Source organism: Scyliorhinus canicula, chromosome 11 (assembly GCF_902713615.1).
Source record: "Scyliorhinus canicula chromosome 11, sScyCan1.1, whole genome shotgun sequence".
NCBI lineage: Eukaryota > Metazoa > Chordata > Chondrichthyes > Carcharhiniformes > Scyliorhinidae > Scyliorhinus > Scyliorhinus canicula.
In genome coordinates, this window is record NC_052156.1 from 15,948,746 (window position 1) to 15,971,367 (window position 22,622).

The window sequence follows — 22,622 nt, forward strand, 5'->3', positions numbered from 1 at the left end:
CAGTATCAGAACACGCCTCACACTCGCCCAGCCACCCCCCCCCCCCCCCCCCTCCCCCCCCACTGTGCCTTTCTCCTTTCAGAATCCCAGCACATGTAGACTGGTCAGGAAGTGATGATGTAGATCTAACATGATTCGGTTTTACACTCGCAGCCTCCAGCTCAGATACTGAAATGTGTGTGATTCTGAAGATAGCATAGAGATGGAATCTGTACATGGTGAGACACCAGACAACGTAGCCTGCAGCCAGCACAGGGGATGAGGACAGGATGGATGCCAGCACCAGAGCGTGGGAGGGTACACACACGTTCCACAGCGAAGGGCTCAGATGAGTATGTCGATGGAAAACATACAGAAGAACACCGATGGGCATGAACTATTAAATATCTGGTGCAGTTGAAGCACAGACCTCTGCCATCATGGCAATAGCGTACAAAGGGGCTGGCAGTGTGTCATGGCAGTCCAGAAAGCTGCCATCTGACAGATTGCTAGGACTGCTGAGGCACATGCCCCGGGCAAGAGGCAATGGTTCTGTGCCACTCAACTACTGCCCTTGTTATTTTGACTGTCGGTTGGTCAGACAAGGCTGTTGCTGCCCATGTCAAGATGGTGCAGTGCACAGCCAGGGAGTCTAGACCTGTAGCCACTCCAGGTTGTCCATCAGCAATCACCCCATCAGCCATATTGCAGCTATCAGGAGAACACAACATAGGAGCACAAGGACAAGCAAACACACCTGGCAGGCAGGCACTATGACAAGGGTAGTGAGTTGAATTCTGAATGCATGATCTCATTTATAGATTTGGTTGCGATTTTCTGATAGCATTAATCTATGGCCCAGTGGTGTGACAGGTGGGTGGTGTGGGACGGTGTAGGACTGTCGGCAAATGGGGAATTTAGGTCCTGGTTTCTGGTATTGCAATGAGTTCGTCATAGACACCCTAGCCAGAACATGGCTGTTTCAATTCCCTTCCTCCTCATGTTCCTCAATTTCTTGCCATGTACCCCATGGCTAGAACTGACTACATTTGATGGTGAGGTTGGGCAGCATGCAATGCACCACCACCAATCCTGATATCTAATCTGCTGAGCACTGCAAAGCTCCTCTAGGGTGACCCAGGCAACAGACGTGTTATTTCAGCATGCCAAGGGTCTGCACTATCACATCTCGTACTTCACCGAATGGATGCTGTGAAGCCATCAGCAGAAAGCTCTTTTCACTCACTCACCACATTTTGGTACACAGTGGTAGTGCAACTGATTGCCATAGAGATCAAGGCATCATGACTGCTGCCAGAATGTTGGCTATTGACCTGCATGATTCACTGCCCGTGATTATATACCAGGTAGGCAGCAAAGGAGTGGAATGGCTTTCAGATGTGGCACAGATCCGAGTTGACGTGGGGGTGCTGCAAAGCCATCAGTGTGCAGTTACTGTCGCCTTGCACCATGGGAAAGTGGACAACCTTGGCAAAGCCACCTGCACACTGGAAAGATCCAAACACATAAGGGTTCATCCCCATCATCACCTCCAGAGTCACTGGAAAGGTGGTCCTCTGAGGTTGCCATTGTGGCTGCATCAAATGGTAGCTTTCAATGACGATGTCCTTGGTCTCACACATCATTCCGCATGAGGTTCAGGCAGGAGTCTTATTCCCGAAGACCCAAGGTCAATATGGGGTCCTGTCCTTCTCCTGCTCCTTCCCTTCCCCCCTCCTCCAGCAGTTTGTCCCGCTGCATTCTGTTTCATTCCTGGCCTCTGTTCATTCTCCAAATCATACTCTATTCCAAGAGGATACATGCTACTGGACCCAATCTAGGAACAGCTTCTGGAATATGCCTTTTAAGGCTAGCAGCACGCCATCACTCGAGGGGAAGTGTGTCATGTGAATCACACTCTGTTTCACTTTGGCCTGTGAGCAAAGTCCATAGCTCTGCTGCTCATGTCTTCAAGTTTTCTGTCCACATATACATTCTTATATGCCACGTTTAAATAGATTAATCCACATGTTTACACGATCTCTTAAGAGGGATTGGTGTCTGTATCATTATAACATACATAAACACGTGACATAATAACCGGTTTGTGCAAAAGTCTAAAAGTCAGCAGAAGCTCCTTCAGTACCTGCCTCGCCACATCCCGTGGACCTTTGCAACTTGAAACAGCTATGGAAAGCAGCAAACCCTTGTAGAATCGAAACAATAACCCGACAAAGATCAACCCTCAACTAACCTGTAATTAGTTGTTCAGGGAGCTTGGCAATGAAGTCCTTACTGCTGCTGGGCACGAGTTCAACTGTGCAAGGTTAAGTTGGGCATTAACTGAGGTGTTGAACTCCAAAATGGCATTGCTGGCATCAGATTGGTGTTGCACATTGATTGATGCCAGGACATACCTGATCGTACTAATGCCCTCGTGAATATGGCGTCCAAAGCAATTCGGCCTAAACATGTGCCCACCTGCTGCCACCACCATCTCAGAGCCCCAGAGATCCTCCGGGTCCCCAAAATACAGGCATAAAGGAGTCCAAATTCTCACCCATGAAATTTAGCTCTCTTTGAGGTTTACAAACCTTGGGTTGACAAACTGGCAAGGACCCAGGCAGGAATACGTTGTGAACTTTTCATAATTCCTCTTATAAACTTCATTCGGGCAAAAGTAGCGTTTTGTTTCATCAAAACCTGTTTCTGACGCAAGTGCCGTAAAATTAGACTCTTCACACAGTAATTCACAGAAGCTTCATCCACCATTTTGACCGAGGAATCGGCCCATTTCGTTTAAACAGGTCCCCGACTCCCTTAAACACCAAATAAAGAATTTTCATTCAAATCCATTAAGCATTCAAGGCCCTGAATTGCAGGTTGAAATTATTATAATTTAAAAAATACAAAAATCTACAAAAATAAATGCTGTACAGTGACAGCCTGTACACGTTTTCACTATCAAAGAATTTCACCAGCTGTACAATCTGATTATTAATTCCATCAACTCCAGACTTGATTCTGAGTATAATATCATCCCCGTCCAGGTTCTGAATTGGTCAAACTACTTCTCATTCATTCCCATCCCATGCAACTCTTGAACATTTAAATACAAAACACTTCTGCAATTATTCACTCCTCTGATGCTGAATACAGTCCAGTGAGCTCATTAACAGTTAAATCTGGAGACATCTTAGTAATGATTAGGTTTTGGTTGGGTATTTTACCTGTCTTCTTAGATTGATTTGCTGGGGCATACAAGTGAGCTAATGTAGCAGTTTATCTGCAATTTGGTAAACTCCTAAATGGAGCATGAACATCTCCTGGCTAAAGAGTCATACATTCAGCAGGAGCAAATTCAAATGTGACTTTTCTTCTTGTTCAGTGAGAACATCGTTTTAATATACACCCTGGCACAAAAACGCAAACATTGAAAAATGTGTGCAGGGAAGAACAAAAAGTCTGATGTCACGTCGGCCAACCAAAAAGGAATAATCAGTGGGCGGGAATTTACGGCCGTTCCCGCCGGCGCGATTTTCCGGTCCTGCCTACGGCGGAGTGTATGGACAACGGGAAACCCGCCGTCAGGGGCGGGAGTGGAAGATACCCCGCGTGGGGGTGCGGAATATCCTACCCCCCCCCCCCCCCCCCCCCTCCAAGAGAAGGTTAAATGCTAGAGTAAAATGTTACCTGCTAGCACAGGGATTAACCTCTGACCTCTGATGGACAAAATGGCCAGTCCTCCACCTCAGCCTTAAGGTCAGGTCCGTCGTCCAGTTAGCCATTGTGGGAAAGTTAAATGCAAAGGTTAGTTTTTCCCTTTGTTAAAATCTTATTGACAAATTGCCTCTCTTACGTATTCAGGTACAGTGATGCTCTCCAATTTCATGAATATCTAATACAAGTACCATTATAAAACAAATCAGCTTTTTGCTGGCAGCATACATTTTTCACCTAAAGACTTTTTAATTAACAACAAAATGTTTCATCAAGAGAACAGTATCTGGTGAATGTTTCATCGCTCGTTGCCTGCGCAGAATGGTAAATTGAATTTAAACACTGGAGAGGAAACATTAATGGAAGCCAAGTCGATGAACAGAACATTGTTTTTTTGCTCACATTGCCCTTTGGGTGGAGGTAATCCCCTGCATAAAAGCCAATTCCTTTTTTCACTATATCGGGTAGAAAACCTCTACCTATAATCATGGACATCAATTCGCAATTCCTCACTTTTCCTGCAATGTTCCTTTTGTTGTTGGTGATTCCACAGGCAAAAAAACTGCAGTGGTTTCTTTGAGCTATTGTCTCATTGCATCTCAGCATTCTTGGGTAAGATTATGCTATGGAAGACAACATTTGATTTACACAGGCATTCAGTTAAGCAAAGACTCGGTTTTAGAATTCTCATCCTTGTTTTCAACCCCCATCGCGGTTTCGATCCTCCTGACGTTTGGAATCTCCACTTGCCGAACATCCCTCCGAGGTGTCTGCGCTCCTCCAATTCTGGACTTTTGAGCATTTCCAATTTTAATCGCTCCATCATTGGAGGCCATGCTTTCAGCTGTCAAGGCCTTAGCCTCTGGAATTCCTTCCCTAAACCTCTCTGCCTTTGATGCATCTATTTCTCCCATTTAAGACACTCCTTCAAACCTACCGCCTTGGCAAAGCATTTGGTCATCTACCTGAATATCTCTTTATATGGATCAGTGTCAAAACTTTATTGGCAACGCTCCTGAGAATCACCTCCAGAAATGCTGCAATTTTGTGGAGATGCTATGTAGATACAAGTTGTTGCTGATAATGAGGAAAGCCACCAGCCTCTACCCTGCCTAAAGGAAAAACATAATAACTACCTGGGTTTGCATGGGACCATTACTTACCCATGGATAGAAGTATTGGTTGCCAAGGTGTATTAACAACTTAGGAGACCCATGTCCATCCCTACAGGTTTCCCTGACCACAGGAATTAGCAGAGACAGGTTACAGAGGAAAGGCACCGAGGGAGAAATAGTAACTCAATTGCAGGAATGACGTCCATTGTGTTTAAAGACAGCGTTCTCCTAAAATTCAAGTCAATGTTTTGAGCAGCAAGTGCAGCATCAGGTAATCAGTCTGAATCCAGGTTTAGTGCATCATCAGTAGTGTCCATTTCCGGATAAGGCTGGTTGTTCCCCAAATTCACATAATTTACTTTCAAGTTGATGTAATGTTCTCCTTCCAACATCGATTGTATTGTTTCGATTTCGTAGACAATTTCGGTAAATTTTGGACGCATTTCGGGCGTAGGATCCCAACAGCGGAGCATGATGTCAAACCTGGACAAGGGAGAGGTTATTAAAATCACGGCCTGTGGGTCACATTGTTTCTGTCGCTCATTTGGATTTTAGTACGGGAATGCTGTGTACCGGAGCATTCAAACCACATACCTGCCAAACATTCCCAATTCCATTATCCCCTACAAGCTCACAGTCCTACCGCTGTGTTAAACAGGTAAATATCCATTTACGAAATTCAGCAGCAGAAGAATCGTAGAATCATAGAATTTACAGTGCAGGAGGAGGCCATTCGGCCCATCGCGTCTGCGCCGGCCCTTGGAAAGAGCACCCTACTTAAGCCCACACCTCCACCCTATCCCCGTAACCCAGTAACCCTGCTTAACCTTTTGGACACAAAGGGGCAATTTATCATGGCCAATCCACATAACCTGCACGCCTTTGGACTGTAGGAGGAAACCAGAGCACCCGGAGGAAACCCACGCAGACACGGGGAGAGCGTGCAAACTCCACATAGAGCGACCCAAGCTGGGAATCGAACCCAGGGTCCTGGTGCTATGAAGCAACAGTGCTGTGCTACCGTGACATTCTGCTTCACAATTATTTCATTGTGCGTCTATAGTTCAGCACAGACATTGATGTCCTCTCTTCTCTCTGGATGCTCTCCCTGTCCAGAAGCTCTCCTTTCCCCTCTCCTCCCTCTCCCTGCCCCTCACCTCCCTCCCCCTCTCCTCTCTCCCTCCCCCCCCCCCCCCCCCCCCCCCCCCCTCTCCCCTTCCCCTTCCCCATGTATGAAACACTCACATTTCATCCGGACAGTATTCTGGTTGAGGCAGTCTTCTCCCCTTTAACAAGTATCTGGTAACATCATAGGGATCTATCTCTGGGTAGGGTGGTGCCCCTCGGGTAAGCAGCTCCCACAGCAACACGCCAAAGGACCACTAAACACAACAATGCCAACAGATCAATCGGTAAATATTTGCAGAAATTACAAAGTCGCACTCATTAAGATGGATTCCAATGGTGTGGATAACATAAATGAGGTTTGACCCTCAAACCCTCTGCCATTCTTTCAACATTCTACAATGCAATTCAAAATCTATTTGGGGATTTAATTTCTTCAGGTTGTGTGTCAGTTAACATGTTTGTGCATAAGTCCTGTAGGTGCCACGTGAACGGCTATAACCCCATTCAGTTTAGTTAACTATTAGGTTAATGATTTTCACCGTGGAATTTTACACAAACATTTTCTGCACAGGTTCAGTCGATTTAGCAAAGGCAAAAGAAACACAATTATAAGTTTCCGAGTGCTTCATTGGGAAGTTGATAGATCCTTCAAAGAGTTGGACAAGGGAGGTTAGAGGGGCAAGTCGTTTCGATTTCTCCAAGGTCAAATTGGGCATTTGCCATTTGTGATGGCAGACTAGACTGGTCAACAGTTTTGGCAGCCTCTCGACTTTCCATGTTTCTATGAAGTGCAAACTCATTGCGATCCACATCTATGCTGTGACTGTGATATAATGGCAAAGTAGGTGGATGTGTGGTCACGTTCATTGGGCATTACGTCTTTAGGTCTTTACTTGATTCTGCAAATAGCAAAAGAACAGGTTTCTGGTTTCATGGACGAGTAGAAAAAATTGGAAACCTCAACACGCCAGTAAAAAAACCATGCAATCCCGGGAATAAAAGTAGAGCTTTTCCAGTAATGCTGCCCATGGTGTTTACTGGATTCCTCGGGGAGCCAGGAGAGAAAGTACAGATTATGGTTCTCGTCTTCCCACTCTCCAAAGGAATCATTGTTGAAGTGCTCCCAGGCGACTTGGACGCAGCTCATTCACCCACCATTTCAATTGGGGAATGGTGTGTGACACGGAGTCGCTTGACAAGACAAGCACATTGTGCAACGTTGGACATTATCAGGAGGAAGCCCCAGGCTGCAATCTCAGGCATCCAGCTTGTTGCTGTACCGTGATGAGCAAACACAGACTCACAGCACTGATCCCCGACACAAGGACAAGCAACTTTTTTATTCATTCACTCTTTCATGGGATGTGGGTGTTGCTGGCGAGACCAGTATTTGTCGCCCGTCCCTAATTGCCCCTGAACCGAGTAGCTGTCCAGGCCATTTCAGAGGGGCAGTTGAGAGTCAACATATTGCTTTGGGTCTGGAGTCACATGTAGGCCAGACCAGGTAAGGACGGCAGATTTCCTTCCCTCGCCCTCACCCATTACTGAGAGTACCTTTTAATTCCAAATTTTGTTATTTGAACATAAATACATTTTACCGGCTGCCGTGGTGGGATTTGAACCTATGTCCCCAAAGCAATAACCTGGGCCTCTGGATTACTAGTCCAGTGGCATTAACATTATGCTGCAATCTTCCCCGACTGTACAGTGCCTTTAATGTGATAAAACATCCAAAGACACAGCATGTTGATTATTTCAGTCCTGTCACAGTGCAGTGCTGGTGGCTGGGTAGCATTCGTGCCAGTCTGGCCACATGAACTTACCACAGAACCATAGAATTCCTACAGTGCAGAAAGAGGCCATTCGGCCCATTATGTCTGCACAGACCCTCTGAGAGAGCACCCTACCTCGGCCCACTCCCCCACCCTTTCATCGTAACCCCACCTAATCTGCACAACTTTGGACTGTGGGAGGAAACCAGAGCATCCGGAGGAGAATCACGCAGACAAGAGGAGAAAATGCAAACTCCACATGGGCAGCCATCCCAGGCCGGGATCGAACCGGGTCTCTGGTGCTGTGAAGCAGCAGTGCTAACCACTGTACCGCTCTGCCCCCGTGCCTCTTTTTTTTTCTTTAAAGGCATGTACGGCCGCGATTCTCCGCAACCACGATGGGTGGGAGAATAGCGGGAGGTTCGGGAGCGGACCTCCCGCTATTCTCCCACACCCCCCAAAATGGTGTGTCCGGTTTACCGACATGCCGCTCGGAGAAATTCGGGCCGCCGCGATTCTCCGACCCGGATAGGCCGAGCGGCCTGCCGTTCCCGACCTGTTCACGACGGCGGCAACCACACCTGGTCGCTGCCGTCGTGAATGTGGCGCGCCAGGTAAGTGTGGGGCCTAGGGGGGACGGATCGGGGATCGAGCACCACGACCGTGCTCGGAAGGCGACTGGCTCGCGATCGGTGCCCACCGATCGTCGGGCCGGTGTCTCAAGGGGACGCACTCTTTCGCCTCCACCGCCCCGCAAGATCAAGCCGCCACGTCTTGCGGGGCGGCTGAGGGGAAAGACGGCAACCGCGCATGCGCGGGTTTGAGCTGTCCAACCCGCACATGCGTGGCTGACGTCATTAGGCTCCGCCGCGGCGTCATTCTTGGCGCGCCGGGCCTTGAAGCCAGGGACAAGGCCCGGCCGCCGAGTTTCCCGGTACGGCCCGCCTATCCCCCCGGGTAGGGGAGAATAGGGGGCCGGGAAAGGCTTCCGACGCCGTCGTGAACCTCTCCAGGTTTCACGACGGCTTCGGGCCCTGCGGAGAATTCCGCCCATAGACTACATCAAGCATGTCAACCTCAACCCCAGTTTGGTGAGGAGAAAATAAAAACTTTGGCCACGATTTTCCAGTCCTACCTGACATGGGACCAGAAATCCCCACCTGAAGTCAACTGGCTGCTCTGTCAAATTTTCCAACCTGCCCGCTACGATTCCCACCACATTGGGGGTGGTGCAGGGGGAGAAAATCACAGCCCTTATGTAAAAGTAACACCCACCCGTGTGGGTCTATGATATAAAGAATGACTATTACAAGCTGGAAAGTGTCCAGTACAATATCTGAATACTTACCACGTCAGATTTAGTGGTGAATTTTTGAGTCTGCAAGCTTTCGAGTGCCATCCATTTCACAGGTAACTTGGCTTTCCGATGATCCTGAATGCTGTAATATTCCTTGTCCAACACATCCCGTGCCATTCCAAAGTCTGCCACCTTCACCACATAGGTCTCATCCAGCCTAGACCATTCAAAGTAAAGCACAAGTCAACTGTGTGGATCAGCTCTCACTCTACAAACAGGAAATCTGAAAGGAACATTTCAGGAGCAAGCCAATCCCTAAACAAAAATCCCATCCATTTCACAAATCAATCCGCCCTTACTTTTCTTGGGCAAGTTCTCTCATTTGAGAGGGATCAACAGAAGAGGAAACATATCCAGTACCTGGACTTGATGCTGAAAATCTCATGATTGATTGCATGTGGCTCAATTTCCAGCTTCGGAATCATCAAGGCTTAAATTCCATTACAGGTAATTTGGTTAAGTCCAAAAGGAACCATAAGCTTCTCTCTCCAGTATAGAGAGTGTGTGCTGGGCAAGGCCAGGAGGTAGACCTTCGTGAACTATGCAGCTGGTATGGGATTTGAACCCATACTGCTGTACCACACGCTAGCCACCTAGCTAACTGAGCTAACCTACCTGCAATGACTGGAGTGCAAAAGTCAACACCTCCAGTATTGAGTTTTTAATGAAAATTGGCGATAGTTTCATGGTTGCCATTACTGAGACAATATTTTGCATTTATTAATTGAATTAAAATTCCACCATCTGCCTTGGTGGGATCTGAACCCATGTCCTTTGCCCCACAAGCATTAGCCTCGGGATTACTCGTCCATCAACGTAACCACTCTGCACCAACTCCCCTTAAAAACTTCGGCAACTATCTGATGTTGATCTCATGTTCAAAAGTGATCATTGCAGGGATAGCATGGTGGTGCAGTGGTTAGCACTGCTGCCCCACACTGCCGAGGACCCGGGTTCGATCCCAAGCCCTGGGTCATCGTCCATGTGGAGTTTGCACTTTCTCCCCGTGCCTGCGTGGGTCTCACCCCCACAACCCCAAAAGATGTGCAGGGTAGGTGGATTGGGACACACTAAAATTGCCCCTTAATTGGAAAAAATAATTGGGTACTCTACATTTATTTTTAAAAAGTGCTAATTGCAATTTAAAAAAATTACTTTGGAAGGGTTAGACATTATTTCTCTGTTCCTCAGCTAATTTTCTCTCTTGTTCTCATAGAGTCAAGGATCTTCACTGTTTCCCAAGGGTGTCTGCTAACTTGCACAAGGAGATTAGGGAGTAAGTGATGGTAAACTATTTAATCAGGAAGGCATCCTAGTTGAGCCTAATGTTGTCCTGCTCCCGTGTATTTACAGCAATCTGGATTTCCCCCTCTATTGGCCAGTGATGTTGAAGTTAATTGAAGGCAGCCAAATTCACAACTCAACAAGATTGGTGAATTCAGTGAAGACCTAGAGACTTCCAACTTGTTTGGATCTGTTCTTGCCGGTGCTTTTACCGACTCGGTTAATGAAGAAAGCCTTGTGTTATTGTTGTTTTAGAAAAGATAAAGCATTGAATGCCCGATTCTCATTTTGTAAACCTCATCCACCCAGAGGCCATGTAAGAAAGGGTGCACGAGAGAGGTTAAGGGGAGCGGATTTCAAAATCAATTGTAAACTTTTCAAAATTCATTTACGAGATGTAGGCGTTGCTGGTTAGGTCAGCAATAATTTCCCATCCCTAGTTGCCCTTCGAAATATGGTATCCCTCCCCGTACAATGAGCGCCCAACATGATCATTTGCAAATATACTTACATGCAATTTCTCGCTGCGAGATCTCTATGAACAAACTTCATTAGTGCGAGGTATTCCATTCCCTTGGCAACCTGTAGCCCAAAGCCTATTAAATCTTTCACTGTTGGATTCTGTATATGAAACAGGAAAAATACAAACAGCTGCGATCAGAATCAATGCCCAATAGAATCAATGGATACAGAGCACCCGTCTGTAACCCTGCATTAATGCCAATTCAATAATGGTTATTATTATTATTATTTTTTAACCATCTATTTTCACCTCTACTTTCCCTCGATGCCATGGTTGATGATGCTTGGAGCTAGAGTTTCTGTTTTGTAGTCCCCCATTATTTTCTTCCCTTCATTTTGAGGCAGCACCAGTGGCTAGCACTGTGGCTTCACAGCACCAGGGTCCCAGGTTCGATTTCCCGCTGGGTCACTATCTGTGCAGATTCTGCTTGTTCTTTCCGTGTCTGTGTGGGTTTCCTCTGGGTGCTCCGGTTTCCTCCCACAGTCCAAAGACGTGCAGGTTAGGTGGATTGGCGATGCTAAATTTCCTTTAGTGTCCACAAAAAGGTTTTACAACACCAGGTTAAAGTCCAACAGGTTTGTTCAACAGGTCATTCACCTGAGGAAGGAGCAGTGCTCCGAAAGCTAGTGTTTGAAACAAACCCAGTTGGACTTTAACCTGGTGTTGTAAGACGTCTTACTGTGCTCACCCCAGTCCAACGCCGGCATCTCCACATCACAAAACGGTTAGGTGGGGTTATTGGGTTACAGGGATAGGGTGGAAGTGAGGGCTTAAGTGATTCGATGCAGACTCGATGGGCCAAATGGCCTCTTTCTGCACTGTATGCTCTATGTTCATTCTTTCATAGGGTGTGGCTTTCTCTGGAAAAGCCCATTCCCAATGTCCCTCAAACTGAACATTTCACAAGGAAGTTAAGAGCCAACCACATTACTCTGGGGTTACATGTAGGCCGGACCAGGTAAGGACAGCAGATTTCCTTCCCTAACGGACATTAGTGAACCAGATGGGTCTTTACAACGATCAATGATAGTTTCACGGCCACCATTGCTGAAGCGAAGGCCGAGCTTCTTCCGGACCCGAACATGGTGCCAGACAAAAGAATGTCAGCGGGATTGGAAGATCCTGGTGGCAGGCGGGGCCGGAAAATCCCGGCCTAGACTTCATTTCCAGATTTATTAATTGAATTCAAATTCCAACCGCTGCCATGGTGGGATTTGGAACCCATGTCCTCAGAGCATCAGGCCATAGGGAGATGGTGGCACAGTTGGATTGTTTCTGGGCTAGTAAACTGGTGACCAAGTCATGGGTCCAAATCTCATGTTGACGGGTAGCAAGGTGGCTGGTGAAATTTAAATTTAAATTTAATTAATAAATCTGGAATATTATTGTAAAATCCTATTTGTTTCATTGTTTCCTTTCGGGAAGGAAATCCGTGGGGGCGGCACAATGGTTAGCACCACTGCCTCACAGTCCAAAGATGTGCAGGTTAGGTTGATTGGCCACGCTAAAATTGCCCAATTAGCATCCAAAGGTTAGGTGGGGTTATGGGATAGAGCGAGTGGAGTGCTCCTCCGAAGAGTCGGTGCAGACTTGATGGGCCAAATGGCCTCCTTCTGCACTGTATGGATTACACGGCTCTGGATTACCACTATGGCATTAACTCTCCCTGCCAGTCTATGTTGGCCATTAGGAAGTGTGGGGGAACTGTCCCCGAATGAGTTCCAGCTGCCTACCCTTCCACTAAATTAGGCTGCGAGCCTTCACTGAGACATCTGGTTTAGATCAGAGGCTGAGTACAGTGGTGATTTAAAAAAATGCATTACTGAAAAGCAAACATTACAAAAACTGTAATATAGAAAAACCTCGCCTTTTACAAGATCAGTGGAAAGGGATAAGGAGGCAAACGTAACAGATGGCTGGGAGTTTGCAACAAGACACCAGTGCCAGTGAAGACCTAAACCTGTGACCCTTTTTCTAAGTCATCAGAGCCTCTTGGCCATATTAATTATAGATAGCAGCATATTTGATTCTAGAATCAACTAGAAAGTAGTTGGCCTCGCAGGGGTGCAGCATTGATCGGAAGCTGCATGTTCAACGCTAAATTCTACAACATTGTCCTCAACAGCAATATTTAAACTGAGACTATTAACAAGGTATGTGTTGGAACTTTTGCTTATCAACCATGGCAGGGACAACTCTTGCCCATAACTCAGTTAATGATCCTAGCGCAATTCATAAACTGGAAGAATTTTTTTTTTCATTTGTTCATGGGATTGTTGATTGCTTTTCCAGAGAAAGCCACACCCTATGAAAGAATGAACATAGAGCATACAGTGCAGAAAGAGGCCATTTGGCCCATCGAGTCTGCATCGACCCACTTAAGCCCTCACTTCCACCCTATCCCTGTAACCCAATAACCCCACCTAACCGTTTTGTGATGTGGAGATGCCGGCGTTGGACTGGGGTGAGCACAGTAAGAAGTCTTACATGGGCGTCGCTGGCTGGGCCAGCATTTACTGCCCATCCCTGAGGGCCATTTAGAGTCAACCACATTGCTGAGGGTCTGGAGTCACAAGTAGTCACCAGACCAGGTGAGGTCGACAGATTCCCTTCTCTAAAGGGCATTAGTGAACCAGATGGGTTTTGTTTTCTAAAAATTTAGATTACCCAATTATTTTTTCCAATTAAGAGTGGCCAATCCACCTACTCTGCACATTTTTTTGGGTTGTGGGGGCGAAACCCACGCAGACACGGGGAGAATGTGCAAACTCCACACGGACAGTGACCCAGAGCCGGGATCGAACCTGGGACCTCAGCGCCGTGAGGCTGCTGTGCTAACCACTAGGCCACCGTGCTGCCCTCAGATGGGTTTTTATGACAATCGACAATGGTTTCATGGTCACCTTTAGTTTTTAGACTTTTCATTCCCGATTTTTCTCGAATTCAAATTTCACCATCTGCCGTGGCTGGATTCGAACCCGGGTCCCCAGAGTATGGCTCTGGGTCTCTGGATTACTAGTCCCAGTGATGATACCACTACCCCACTGCCTCCCCACGATAGCAAATGATATGGCTATGATGTAGATTTAGAGGTGGAGCTTGAGGATGGGGAGAGATCGAGGAAGACAGAAGGGTTTAGGGAAACAATATAGAGTGCAGAGGTGCGACTCGAATGAGTGCTTCACTGGGTGGGGGGGATGGATGGAGATTTGCAAATTAAATTTCAGTTTGGGTGTACATGACCAGGACTTATTTCAACTTATTAACTTATTATTTCAACTTATAAATATAACTTATTTCAATCGTGTAAAACAGTCACGGTCAGATTGGTCACCCGTTACACAAATTCTTTGCATTATGGCGGAAATTACCCCAGTTTCTGAAAATGATGGGACAGTGTTCATCGTCACTCTGTCAATTTAAACTGTTACAGTTCAATATTAGTAATTACTTACCCGCTCCACCTGACGGATAAAATGTCGGAGATCGCCATGCTTCATAAATGGCAATACTACCAACGGTAACCCTTCCTTGGGAAGGAATACACCCAGCAAAGAGAGAACGTTTTCATGGTGAAAATCCTTCATGATAATCCCTTCTTTCAAAAACTGCTCCACCTCCTCAACATCTGAAATTCCTGTTGAAACGGCACAACACACAAGGATAAATATGCCGGATGAAGAAGAGATATGGAATTCTCTGACCCCCCCCCCCCCCCCGACGTGTTTTCCAGCAGCGGAGGCAGCTCACCATTGGCGCTGGTGAGATCCTCGGGTCCCGCCAAGGACTAGGGCATTTTGCATGGTTCAGCCGTCCCTCCGCTGGGAAACCCGTCGCGGGAAGTCACCTCTGGCAGGGCTGGAAGATCCCAGGGAAGGGCCAGAACATCCCACCCTGCAATTTTGTTTTATTCAGGTGAGGGTTTTGCATATGTGCCAGCACACCAAAGCTTTATCAGATAGCAGCTGGACTGAGGCTTGTGCACCCTGCCCTGGAGATTCTTGGGCCCCATTCCTGCAGGTAATACAGCGCCAGGGCATCATTAGGCCACAGAAGGAAGCCATTCAGCCAATCAAGCCCATACTGGCTCTCCATAGAGCACTCCAGTCAGTGCCGTGCAAGTTAATTTCAAGTGGCCATCAGCTTCCTTTCAAAATCATTCTGCTCCCCTTACTTTCAGAGAGGGCGAAGTTTATTTCATTACCAATCACTGTGTAAAAAGGTTTTTTCTCACAGCCGCTCCGTATATCTTGTCAAAAACCTTATAAAGAATCATAGAATCCCTCCAGTGCAGAAGGAGGTCATTTGGCCATTGAGTCTGCACCGACCCTCCAAAAGAGCACCCTACCTAGGCCCACTCCCGCACCCCACTCTTTAACCCCACCTAACCTGACATGTGGTCACTGTCCGTGTGGAGTTTGCACATTCTCCCCGTGTTTGCGTGGGTTTCGCCCCCACAACCCCAAAGATGTGCAGGATAGGTCACGCTAAATTGCCCCTTAATTGGAAAAAAATGAATTGGGTACTCTGAATTTATGAAAAAAATAACCTGCACATCTTTAGACTGTGGGAGAAAACTGGAGCACCCGCAGGAGACCCACGCAGACACGAGGGAGAACGTGAAAACTCCGCACAGACAGTGACCAAAGGTTCGAATCTAACCTGGGTCCCTGGCGCTGTGAGGGAGCAGTGCTAACCACTGTGCCGCCGTGCTGACATCTGTGTCCCCTCGTCTATGTTCTATCAGCCAGTGGGAACAGCTTTCTCTTGTCTTTCTTTAGACCTGTCATAATCTTGAACATCTCAATCAAATCTCCTTTACTCCAAGGAGACCAATCGCTGATTCTCCAACTTAACCTTGGCGTTAAAGTCCCTCACACCTGGAACTGTTGGTAAATCTCTCCCGCACCCTCGCAACGTCCTTCTCATCCTCCCTGAAAGGTAGTGACTGAAAAGGGTTTTTATAAAGGTGCAGCAAAACGTCCCTGATTTTATGCTCAATACCTCGACTTTGAATTGGAAGTTCAACACCAGGGAACTGTCGGCTGAGGGTGAAGATATTTGGAGTTATCGTCCCACGATACCTCTTCCCAAAAATGGAATACATGGGTCTCAAAGGAACAAACTCCCAGCTAGGCCACACTCTCGGCCACATCCCAAGTGCCCCCATCGGGAATGAGGTTTATACTTCCGCCAACTGCAAGGATTTTGAAGCCATTTCGTGCTTGAAATCGGGACAGGCACCAGTTCCGCGATTCTCTGCACCCCGAAAAATGGTGTACTCCCGCCCGGCTATTCTCCACCCCCGACCGGAAGAAGTCCCGACGGCATATTTCTAATCTGGTCCTGTCGTTCGGGATACTCGTGTGGCAGCTTCGGACTCAGTCCGCGGCCGCCATAGTCGGGGGCGGGCCGATCAGTGGGCAGGGGTGTCCTCATACGGGACTTGGTCTTGATTGTGCGGGCAGTCCGGGTTGCGCGAGCGGCCGATCGGGGGCACTATTTCCGCGGTCCGAGTCCGCCATGGAGCACGGCGCGGCCGTTGGAGGCTGCCGCCGTGCGCATGCGCGGTCTTTTACCCGGACGTGCGGGGGCCATATCAGCAGCTGGAGCTGCGAGCTCCACGTTAGCTCCCTGCTAGCCCCCTGCAAGGCTGTGAATCTGTGGCCTTTTGATGCCAGTTTTTCTGGCGCAAAAGACGACAGTTTTCACGATAGCGTGGGGACATAGTCCCTGAAACGGAGAATCCAGACTCTGGTGCAGCATTCCCCGGGAATTCTCTGCCTCGCCAGCCTGCCAATGGGGGTTTCCCATTGTGGACAGCTCCACGCCATCGTAAAATCCCCGGGCTGCTGGCGCAACAGAGAATCCGGACAGCGGAGAATCCAGCCCCATGTTTGTTCACCTTGGACCACTGCATAACTCAGCAGCCAGATTTCAGTGTAGATGTGTCAAGACAAGAAAACAGCTCAAATGTCTGACCTCTTGGTTGTGGAGTGTTAGATGCAATCAGGGCTAAGTTAGGGGAAGAAATTCTAAAACAATTATTATGTTAATACCAAGAGATTTTGTTTTTTTTTTAAAAGCTGTAGGACAATGACCATGTGGAACAATGCCAGTGTGCCAATGGTATATTTGTACATACTATTCAGGGACTTGACAGCACAGTGAATTTCCTTCTTGTTCTGGTCTTTGTACAGCCCATGGTAAACACGCCCAAAATGCCCTGCAAAGAGATTTCATTACTTTAACAATTTTTCCAATGCATTGAAAATTTAACCAAAAATAGTGCCACTTTGGCTCTCCATCCAGATTGTTCAATGAAACAAAATTCTATTTAATGCAGCGTCAGCTTGGTGAGGGTAATGGGACTCGTGCTTTCGATATGTTGATGAGCCTAGCCACATGGCAAACAGATGTTTAACGAAGGCAAGCTGGTAACAGTGGGGAATAGAACATCAAGGGTTTGAATAAGGTGTCAGAGGTTTGGAGGAGGAGACAAGTTGGTGTGAACTTTTCATTTACATTCTAAAAGGTAAACTGACAAAATAAAGGCAATTAGGTTTGCTTTTTGAAGAGATTAGTTCAAATAAGGGAAGATCAAAAGGCAAAAAAAATTGTATATGAGAATCAATTCAACCTATGCAAGAGGAGCTGTTTTGAGACCTTAGCCCACAGCAGGAACAGCTGTTTTAATTCCCAGCAAGCCGTGTCTGTGACAAAAGGCTGCCTTGAACAACTAGTTGTTTTATCCGACATCTGACAAAAATGATATAACCACCTAGTGTGGTAACTCTTACTGGATTTCATTTACAGTTTAAAAAAAACGATAAGACTACTGGGCGGCCAACGTGTCGATGGTGCGTAAGTGGGTGATGGAGGGGGAGGGGGCAGCATGGAAACGGATGGAGAGGGCGTCCTGTGGGGATATAAGCCTGGGGGCCCTGGTAACGGCGCCGTGGCCGCTCCCTCCCACGAGGTATACCACGAGTCCGGTGGTGGCGGCTACCCTCAAGATTTGGGGGCAGTGGAGGTGACATAGGGGAGAAGTGGGGGGCTCGATGGAGGCTCCGTTAAGGGGGAACCATAGGTTCATCCCGGGGAACATGGATGGGGGATTTCAGGGATGGTACAGAGCGGGCATTAGACAGCTGAGGGACCTGTTTATCGACGGAAGGTTTGCGAGCCTGGGGGAGTTGGAGGAGAAATTTGGGCTCCCGCCGGGAAACATGTTTAGATATCTGCAGGTAAAGGCATTTGCTAGACGGCAGGTGGAGGGATTCCCTTCGCTTCCCGCGAGGGGGGTGAGCGACAGGGTGCTCTCGGGGGTCTGGATCGGGGAGGGGAAGATATCTGATATCTACAAGGTTATGCAGGAGGCGGAGGAGGCGTCAGTAGAGGAGCTGAAAGCTAAGTGGGAGGGGGAACTGGGGGAACAGATCGAAGACGGGACATGGGCTGATGCCCTGGAGAGGGTAAATTCTTCCTCCTCGTGTGCGCGGCTTAGCCTCATTCAATTCAAGGTGCTGCATAGGGCCCACATGACTGGGACAAGGATGAGTAGGTTCTTTGGGGGTGAAGATAGGTGTGTCAGGTGCTCAGGGAGTCCAGCGAACCATGCCCATATGTTCTGGGCATGCCCGGCATTGGAGGAGTTCTGGAAGGGGGTGGCGAGGACGGTGTCAAGGGTGGTGGGATCCAGGGTCAAGCCAGGATGGGGACTCGCGATCTTTGGGGTTGGGGTAGAGCCGGGAGTGCAGGAGGCGAAAGAGGCCGGTGTGCTGGCCTTTGCGTCCCTAGTAGCCCGCCGAAGGATTTTGCTACAATGGAAGGACGCGAGGCCCCCAAGCGTGGAGACCTGGATCAATGACATGGCGGGCTTCATTAAGCTTGAGAAGGTCAAATTCGCCCTGAGAGGATCGGTCCAAGGGTTCTTTAAACGGTGGCAACCTTTCCTCGACTTTCTGGCTCAACGATAGAGTACTGGGACAGTAGCAGCAGCAACCGGGAGGGGGGGGGGGGCCTTTGATTATGTTTGCTTATTTTATTTAAATTTGATTTATTTAATTGTAATTTATGGCTAAGTTCTCTTGTTGGGGGGGGGGGGGGGGGGGGGGGGGGGGGTGGGGGGGAGTGTGATATGTGATGTTACGGTTTGGGGGGAATTGTGGGTGTTACGGGGCTGTTAGTTGCATGTTACTGCTTGTTGCTATACTTGTTATATTTTTATATTTTCTGTAAAAAATTCCAATAAAAATTATTTTTTTTTTAAAAACGATAAGGTGTTGTTTGGGGAGAATTAATTCTGAAGGTAGGGAAAATAGTTTGAAGCTCAGGAAACTTGGGGATAATGTGTATAGCCATTGATTTAGTTTTGTGTCCTTATAGTTGGCTTTATTGTTGTTTATTTTAGTGTTTAGCAAACAAGCATTTTATTTACAATCATCACAAAAACGTCTGGGACATCATTCTCTGTGTTTGAAATCTTTCCTCACATTATATTAAATTGCATGGTTGACGGCAGTTATTTAGGTTTCTCTTCTGGGATTTGGAATAACCTGGCGTTTACCATGAGCCATGTCCTTAACAGTGAAAGCAAACATGAAGCTCTGAAGCAGGGATGTTCTGCTGAGGCTTTATAGGGCTGTGGTCAGACCTGATTAAGAGTATTGCAAGTTTTGGGTCCCCTATCTAAGGAAGGATATGCTAGCCTTGAAGAGAGTCCAGAGGAGGTTCACAAGAATGATTCCTGGAATGAAGAGCTTGTCATATGAGGAGCGGTTGAAGACTCTGGGAAGGATGAAACTCACAGGATACTGCTAGGCTTGGATCGTGTGGACGTGGAGAGGATGTTTCCACTAGTAGGAGAAACTAGAACCTGAGGGCACAGCCTCAGACTGAAGAGATGATCCTTAAAACAGAGATGAGGAGGAATCTCTTCAGCCAGAGGGTGGTGAATCTGTGGAACTCTTTGTCGCGAAGGCTGTGGAGGTCAAATTACTGAGTGTCTTTAAGACAGAGATAGATAGGTTCTTGATTAATAAGAGGATCAGGGGTTATGGGGATGGGCCAAGTGGCCTAATTCTGCTACTATGTTTTATAGCCTTATGGTCTATTAAGAATAGAGTTTACCTGATAATGGAGTTCACACAGTCTCTCTATTCCTACACGCCCCCTACACCCACAAATCTAGAAGCAAATTCAAGGTTTGGGGATCCTCGAACTGCGCTGATGAACACAACTGGGGTGTAATCGACCAAACCCTTTGCAGCAGAACATAGGGCAGTACTTGGCGCCACTGCAAGGCACATCCCCTTGATGTCAACCCTCAAGTAGCTTAACCTCTTCCTCAAGGAGAATTGCCACTGATTGGAATGATACAGAGATGGAGAGAAATAAAGAAAGATTGATGGCAAGAGAGAGAGAAGAGAAACAAGCAGATACAGAGAGACAGATAAAGCAGGCGTTTCTCCGTGGGCTTCCCATCAGTCTGAACTGTGGGTCAGATGCCTACGCTGTGAGAAAGTCACTCAATAGGATTTTCCTCAGAGTGTCCAACTAATTGCCAGTGGGCATGCTAACCACCCGATTAAGGATGGCAGGTGGGCTCTCACATGGGGTGACTAATCAAAGGCTGTCCAGATTGAAAGCAGGCAGCAAACAGCAGGCCAATGAGGGAGAGAGCATTTCAAAATGGAGGCAGTCTCTCTGTGAATTTTTATCAACATTCAATTAAGAATGGAGTTTGCAGCAATGCCACCACTGTGTGATGGAGGGGTGGGTGGGGGAGGCCTTCACAGGGAAGTGGCCGCTGTTGAATCTAGAGAGGGAGAGCCTCAAATCTCCCTGGTCTGCCACCAGAGGACGCCACCGAGCAGCTAAACTGCCCCCGTCATCAGAGCGACCCTCGTCGGTATGAAATGTCGCTTAATAAGCCAGGTGGGCTACCCACCGTGTGAGGTCAGAGAGCCCTGCCCTGCCACTGCCCTATCCTGCCTGCGTGAAAATGTCCCAGGGAACTGGAACATCGGCAAGCGACACCATTTCCAACACCCACCTGCCCTCTGATCCTGGTCCCGATGGAGCCCGAAAATCAAGCTCAGAGACAGACAGACAGAGAGAGGGGGAGACAGAGAGGGGGAGGAGGGGAGAAAATGGAAGTCAAGATAAGCTGGCCAACGTACTGTGTTTCCAACACCATTCCAGGAGCCAGCAGCCATTTTCGAGGAGGTGCTTTCAGGTTTGGTAGGACAACTCACCACCAGGTAGCAAGTAGCCATTTAAGTTCACTCGGAGACATGTTAAGGCCAATCGAAAAAAGACTGACTGGGATTTTCCATTCAGCCTCCGGTTTCCTTCTCAGGTTGGGGCTGGTTTGGATGCCAGCAGGCAACCCATGAGTGCCCAGATACCCTCCCTGGTTACCTCGGTGTGTGAGAGCAGCACGTGCTGCCATGTGAGGACTCCTCCCTCCTGTGGCTACTGAGTGTTTTTAATATAAGAATGAAAACATTGGTGTGAGGTGCCTGTTCCATCACCCTCTTTATCACCCATTACAGACTGCTACTCTACTCGAGCGAGAAGGTATCTGCTCTACTCGAGCGAGAAGGTATCTGCTGGGCCCTCTGGGGTGAAGAGCCTGATCTCCACCCTTAATTGGGCGGGGAGCATTCTAGGAAACAGTCCCAACTTCCGTTTCCCACCTCCCTCCCCACAACACCCCTTCCCACAAGCATAGGGAAAATCCAGCACGGATATGGAGAGATGGAGAGAGACTGATATAGAGGGAGGCTGAGATAGAGAAAGAGAAACAGAGGGAGAGATAGATAATAGAGAGAGGGAGGGACAGAGAGAGAGGGAGGGAGAGAGAGATGGCGTTAGAAAAAGAAAAAAGAGATGGAGGGAGAAAGAGTGGGAGGGAGGGAGAGAGAGATCGATGGAGTTAGACAAAGAAAAAAGAGAGAGATAGAGAGATGAGAAGAGAGAGAGGGACTGAGATAGAGAAAAGGGGAGAGAGAGGGAGAGAGAGAACAAAAGAAAGAGACTGAGATAGAGACAGAAAGTGAGCCTAAGTTTCTGGTGTGGCCTCCCACAGGAATCATTGGGGGCAGGATGGATAATTTAACATACCAGCAAAGGTCCTTGGCTTTGGGTGAGAAGGATGGGTACATCCGGCCCTATATATACATTCAGCTGCATTAAAAGCGACTCATTTTAATTAACATTAGGACGTTCACAGCTATTGGGAGTTTGGGGAAACAAAGTTATTATATAACCTGCTGGACAGCACAATCCTGAAAAAGACAAACGGGTGCCACGAATGTTAATAAATCATCAATTGAGCACATACTAACCTTTTCCAATCACCTGGTCCATGTATGCAGTTAAACATTCTCTCGGGATCAGGATATCTTTCACTTCTTCCAGCAGCTCAGGCCTCAGATTCTGTGATTTTATTCCTTTAGGATTTAGCAGAGGGACCTCTGCCCCATCAGTACTGCCTTTATAATTCCGAAATGTGTTTCCACTTGACCCAGACGTGGGAGTGAGGACTAACCGGGGAAATAAAGTAGAACGTTTTTTTTACAATAGGCCAGATATACTCCGCTTCAGCATTTGTTAAAGACGGCCAAGCAAATAACAGCGAGGGCATGTTTTTAATAACTGCTAGGACAATTCTTTCTGACTCTGCCAGATACCTTTCCTGTTATTCGTGGGATGTGGGCTTCGCTGGCTGGGCCAGA

At 47.6% G+C, this 22,622-nt stretch overlaps 1 protein-coding gene across 1 annotated transcript in view; it reads right to left on the bottom strand.

The window, feature by feature from the left end:
* Nucleotides 1–2,855: 2,855 nt before the first annotated feature.
* Nucleotides 2,856–22,622, bottom strand: part of mst1rb (macrophage stimulating 1 receptor b) — a 156,021-nt gene continuing 136,254 nt past the window's right edge. The window contains exons 15-21 of the mRNA XM_038812334.1: nt 22,233–22,430; nt 17,024–17,104; nt 14,334–14,515; nt 10,867–10,976; nt 9,063–9,228; nt 6,060–6,196; nt 2,856–5,297 (exon numbers count right to left, since the gene is read on the bottom strand). Of these exons, the coding sequence (XP_038668262.1) occupies nt 5,090–5,297; nt 6,060–6,196; nt 9,063–9,228; nt 10,867–10,976; nt 14,334–14,515; nt 17,024–17,104; nt 22,233–22,430 (1,082 nt within the window). The 3' untranslated portion in view covers nt 2,856–5,089. The remainder of the gene's footprint in view (nt 5,298–6,059; nt 6,197–9,062; nt 9,229–10,866; nt 10,977–14,333; nt 14,516–17,023; nt 17,105–22,232; nt 22,431–22,622) is intronic.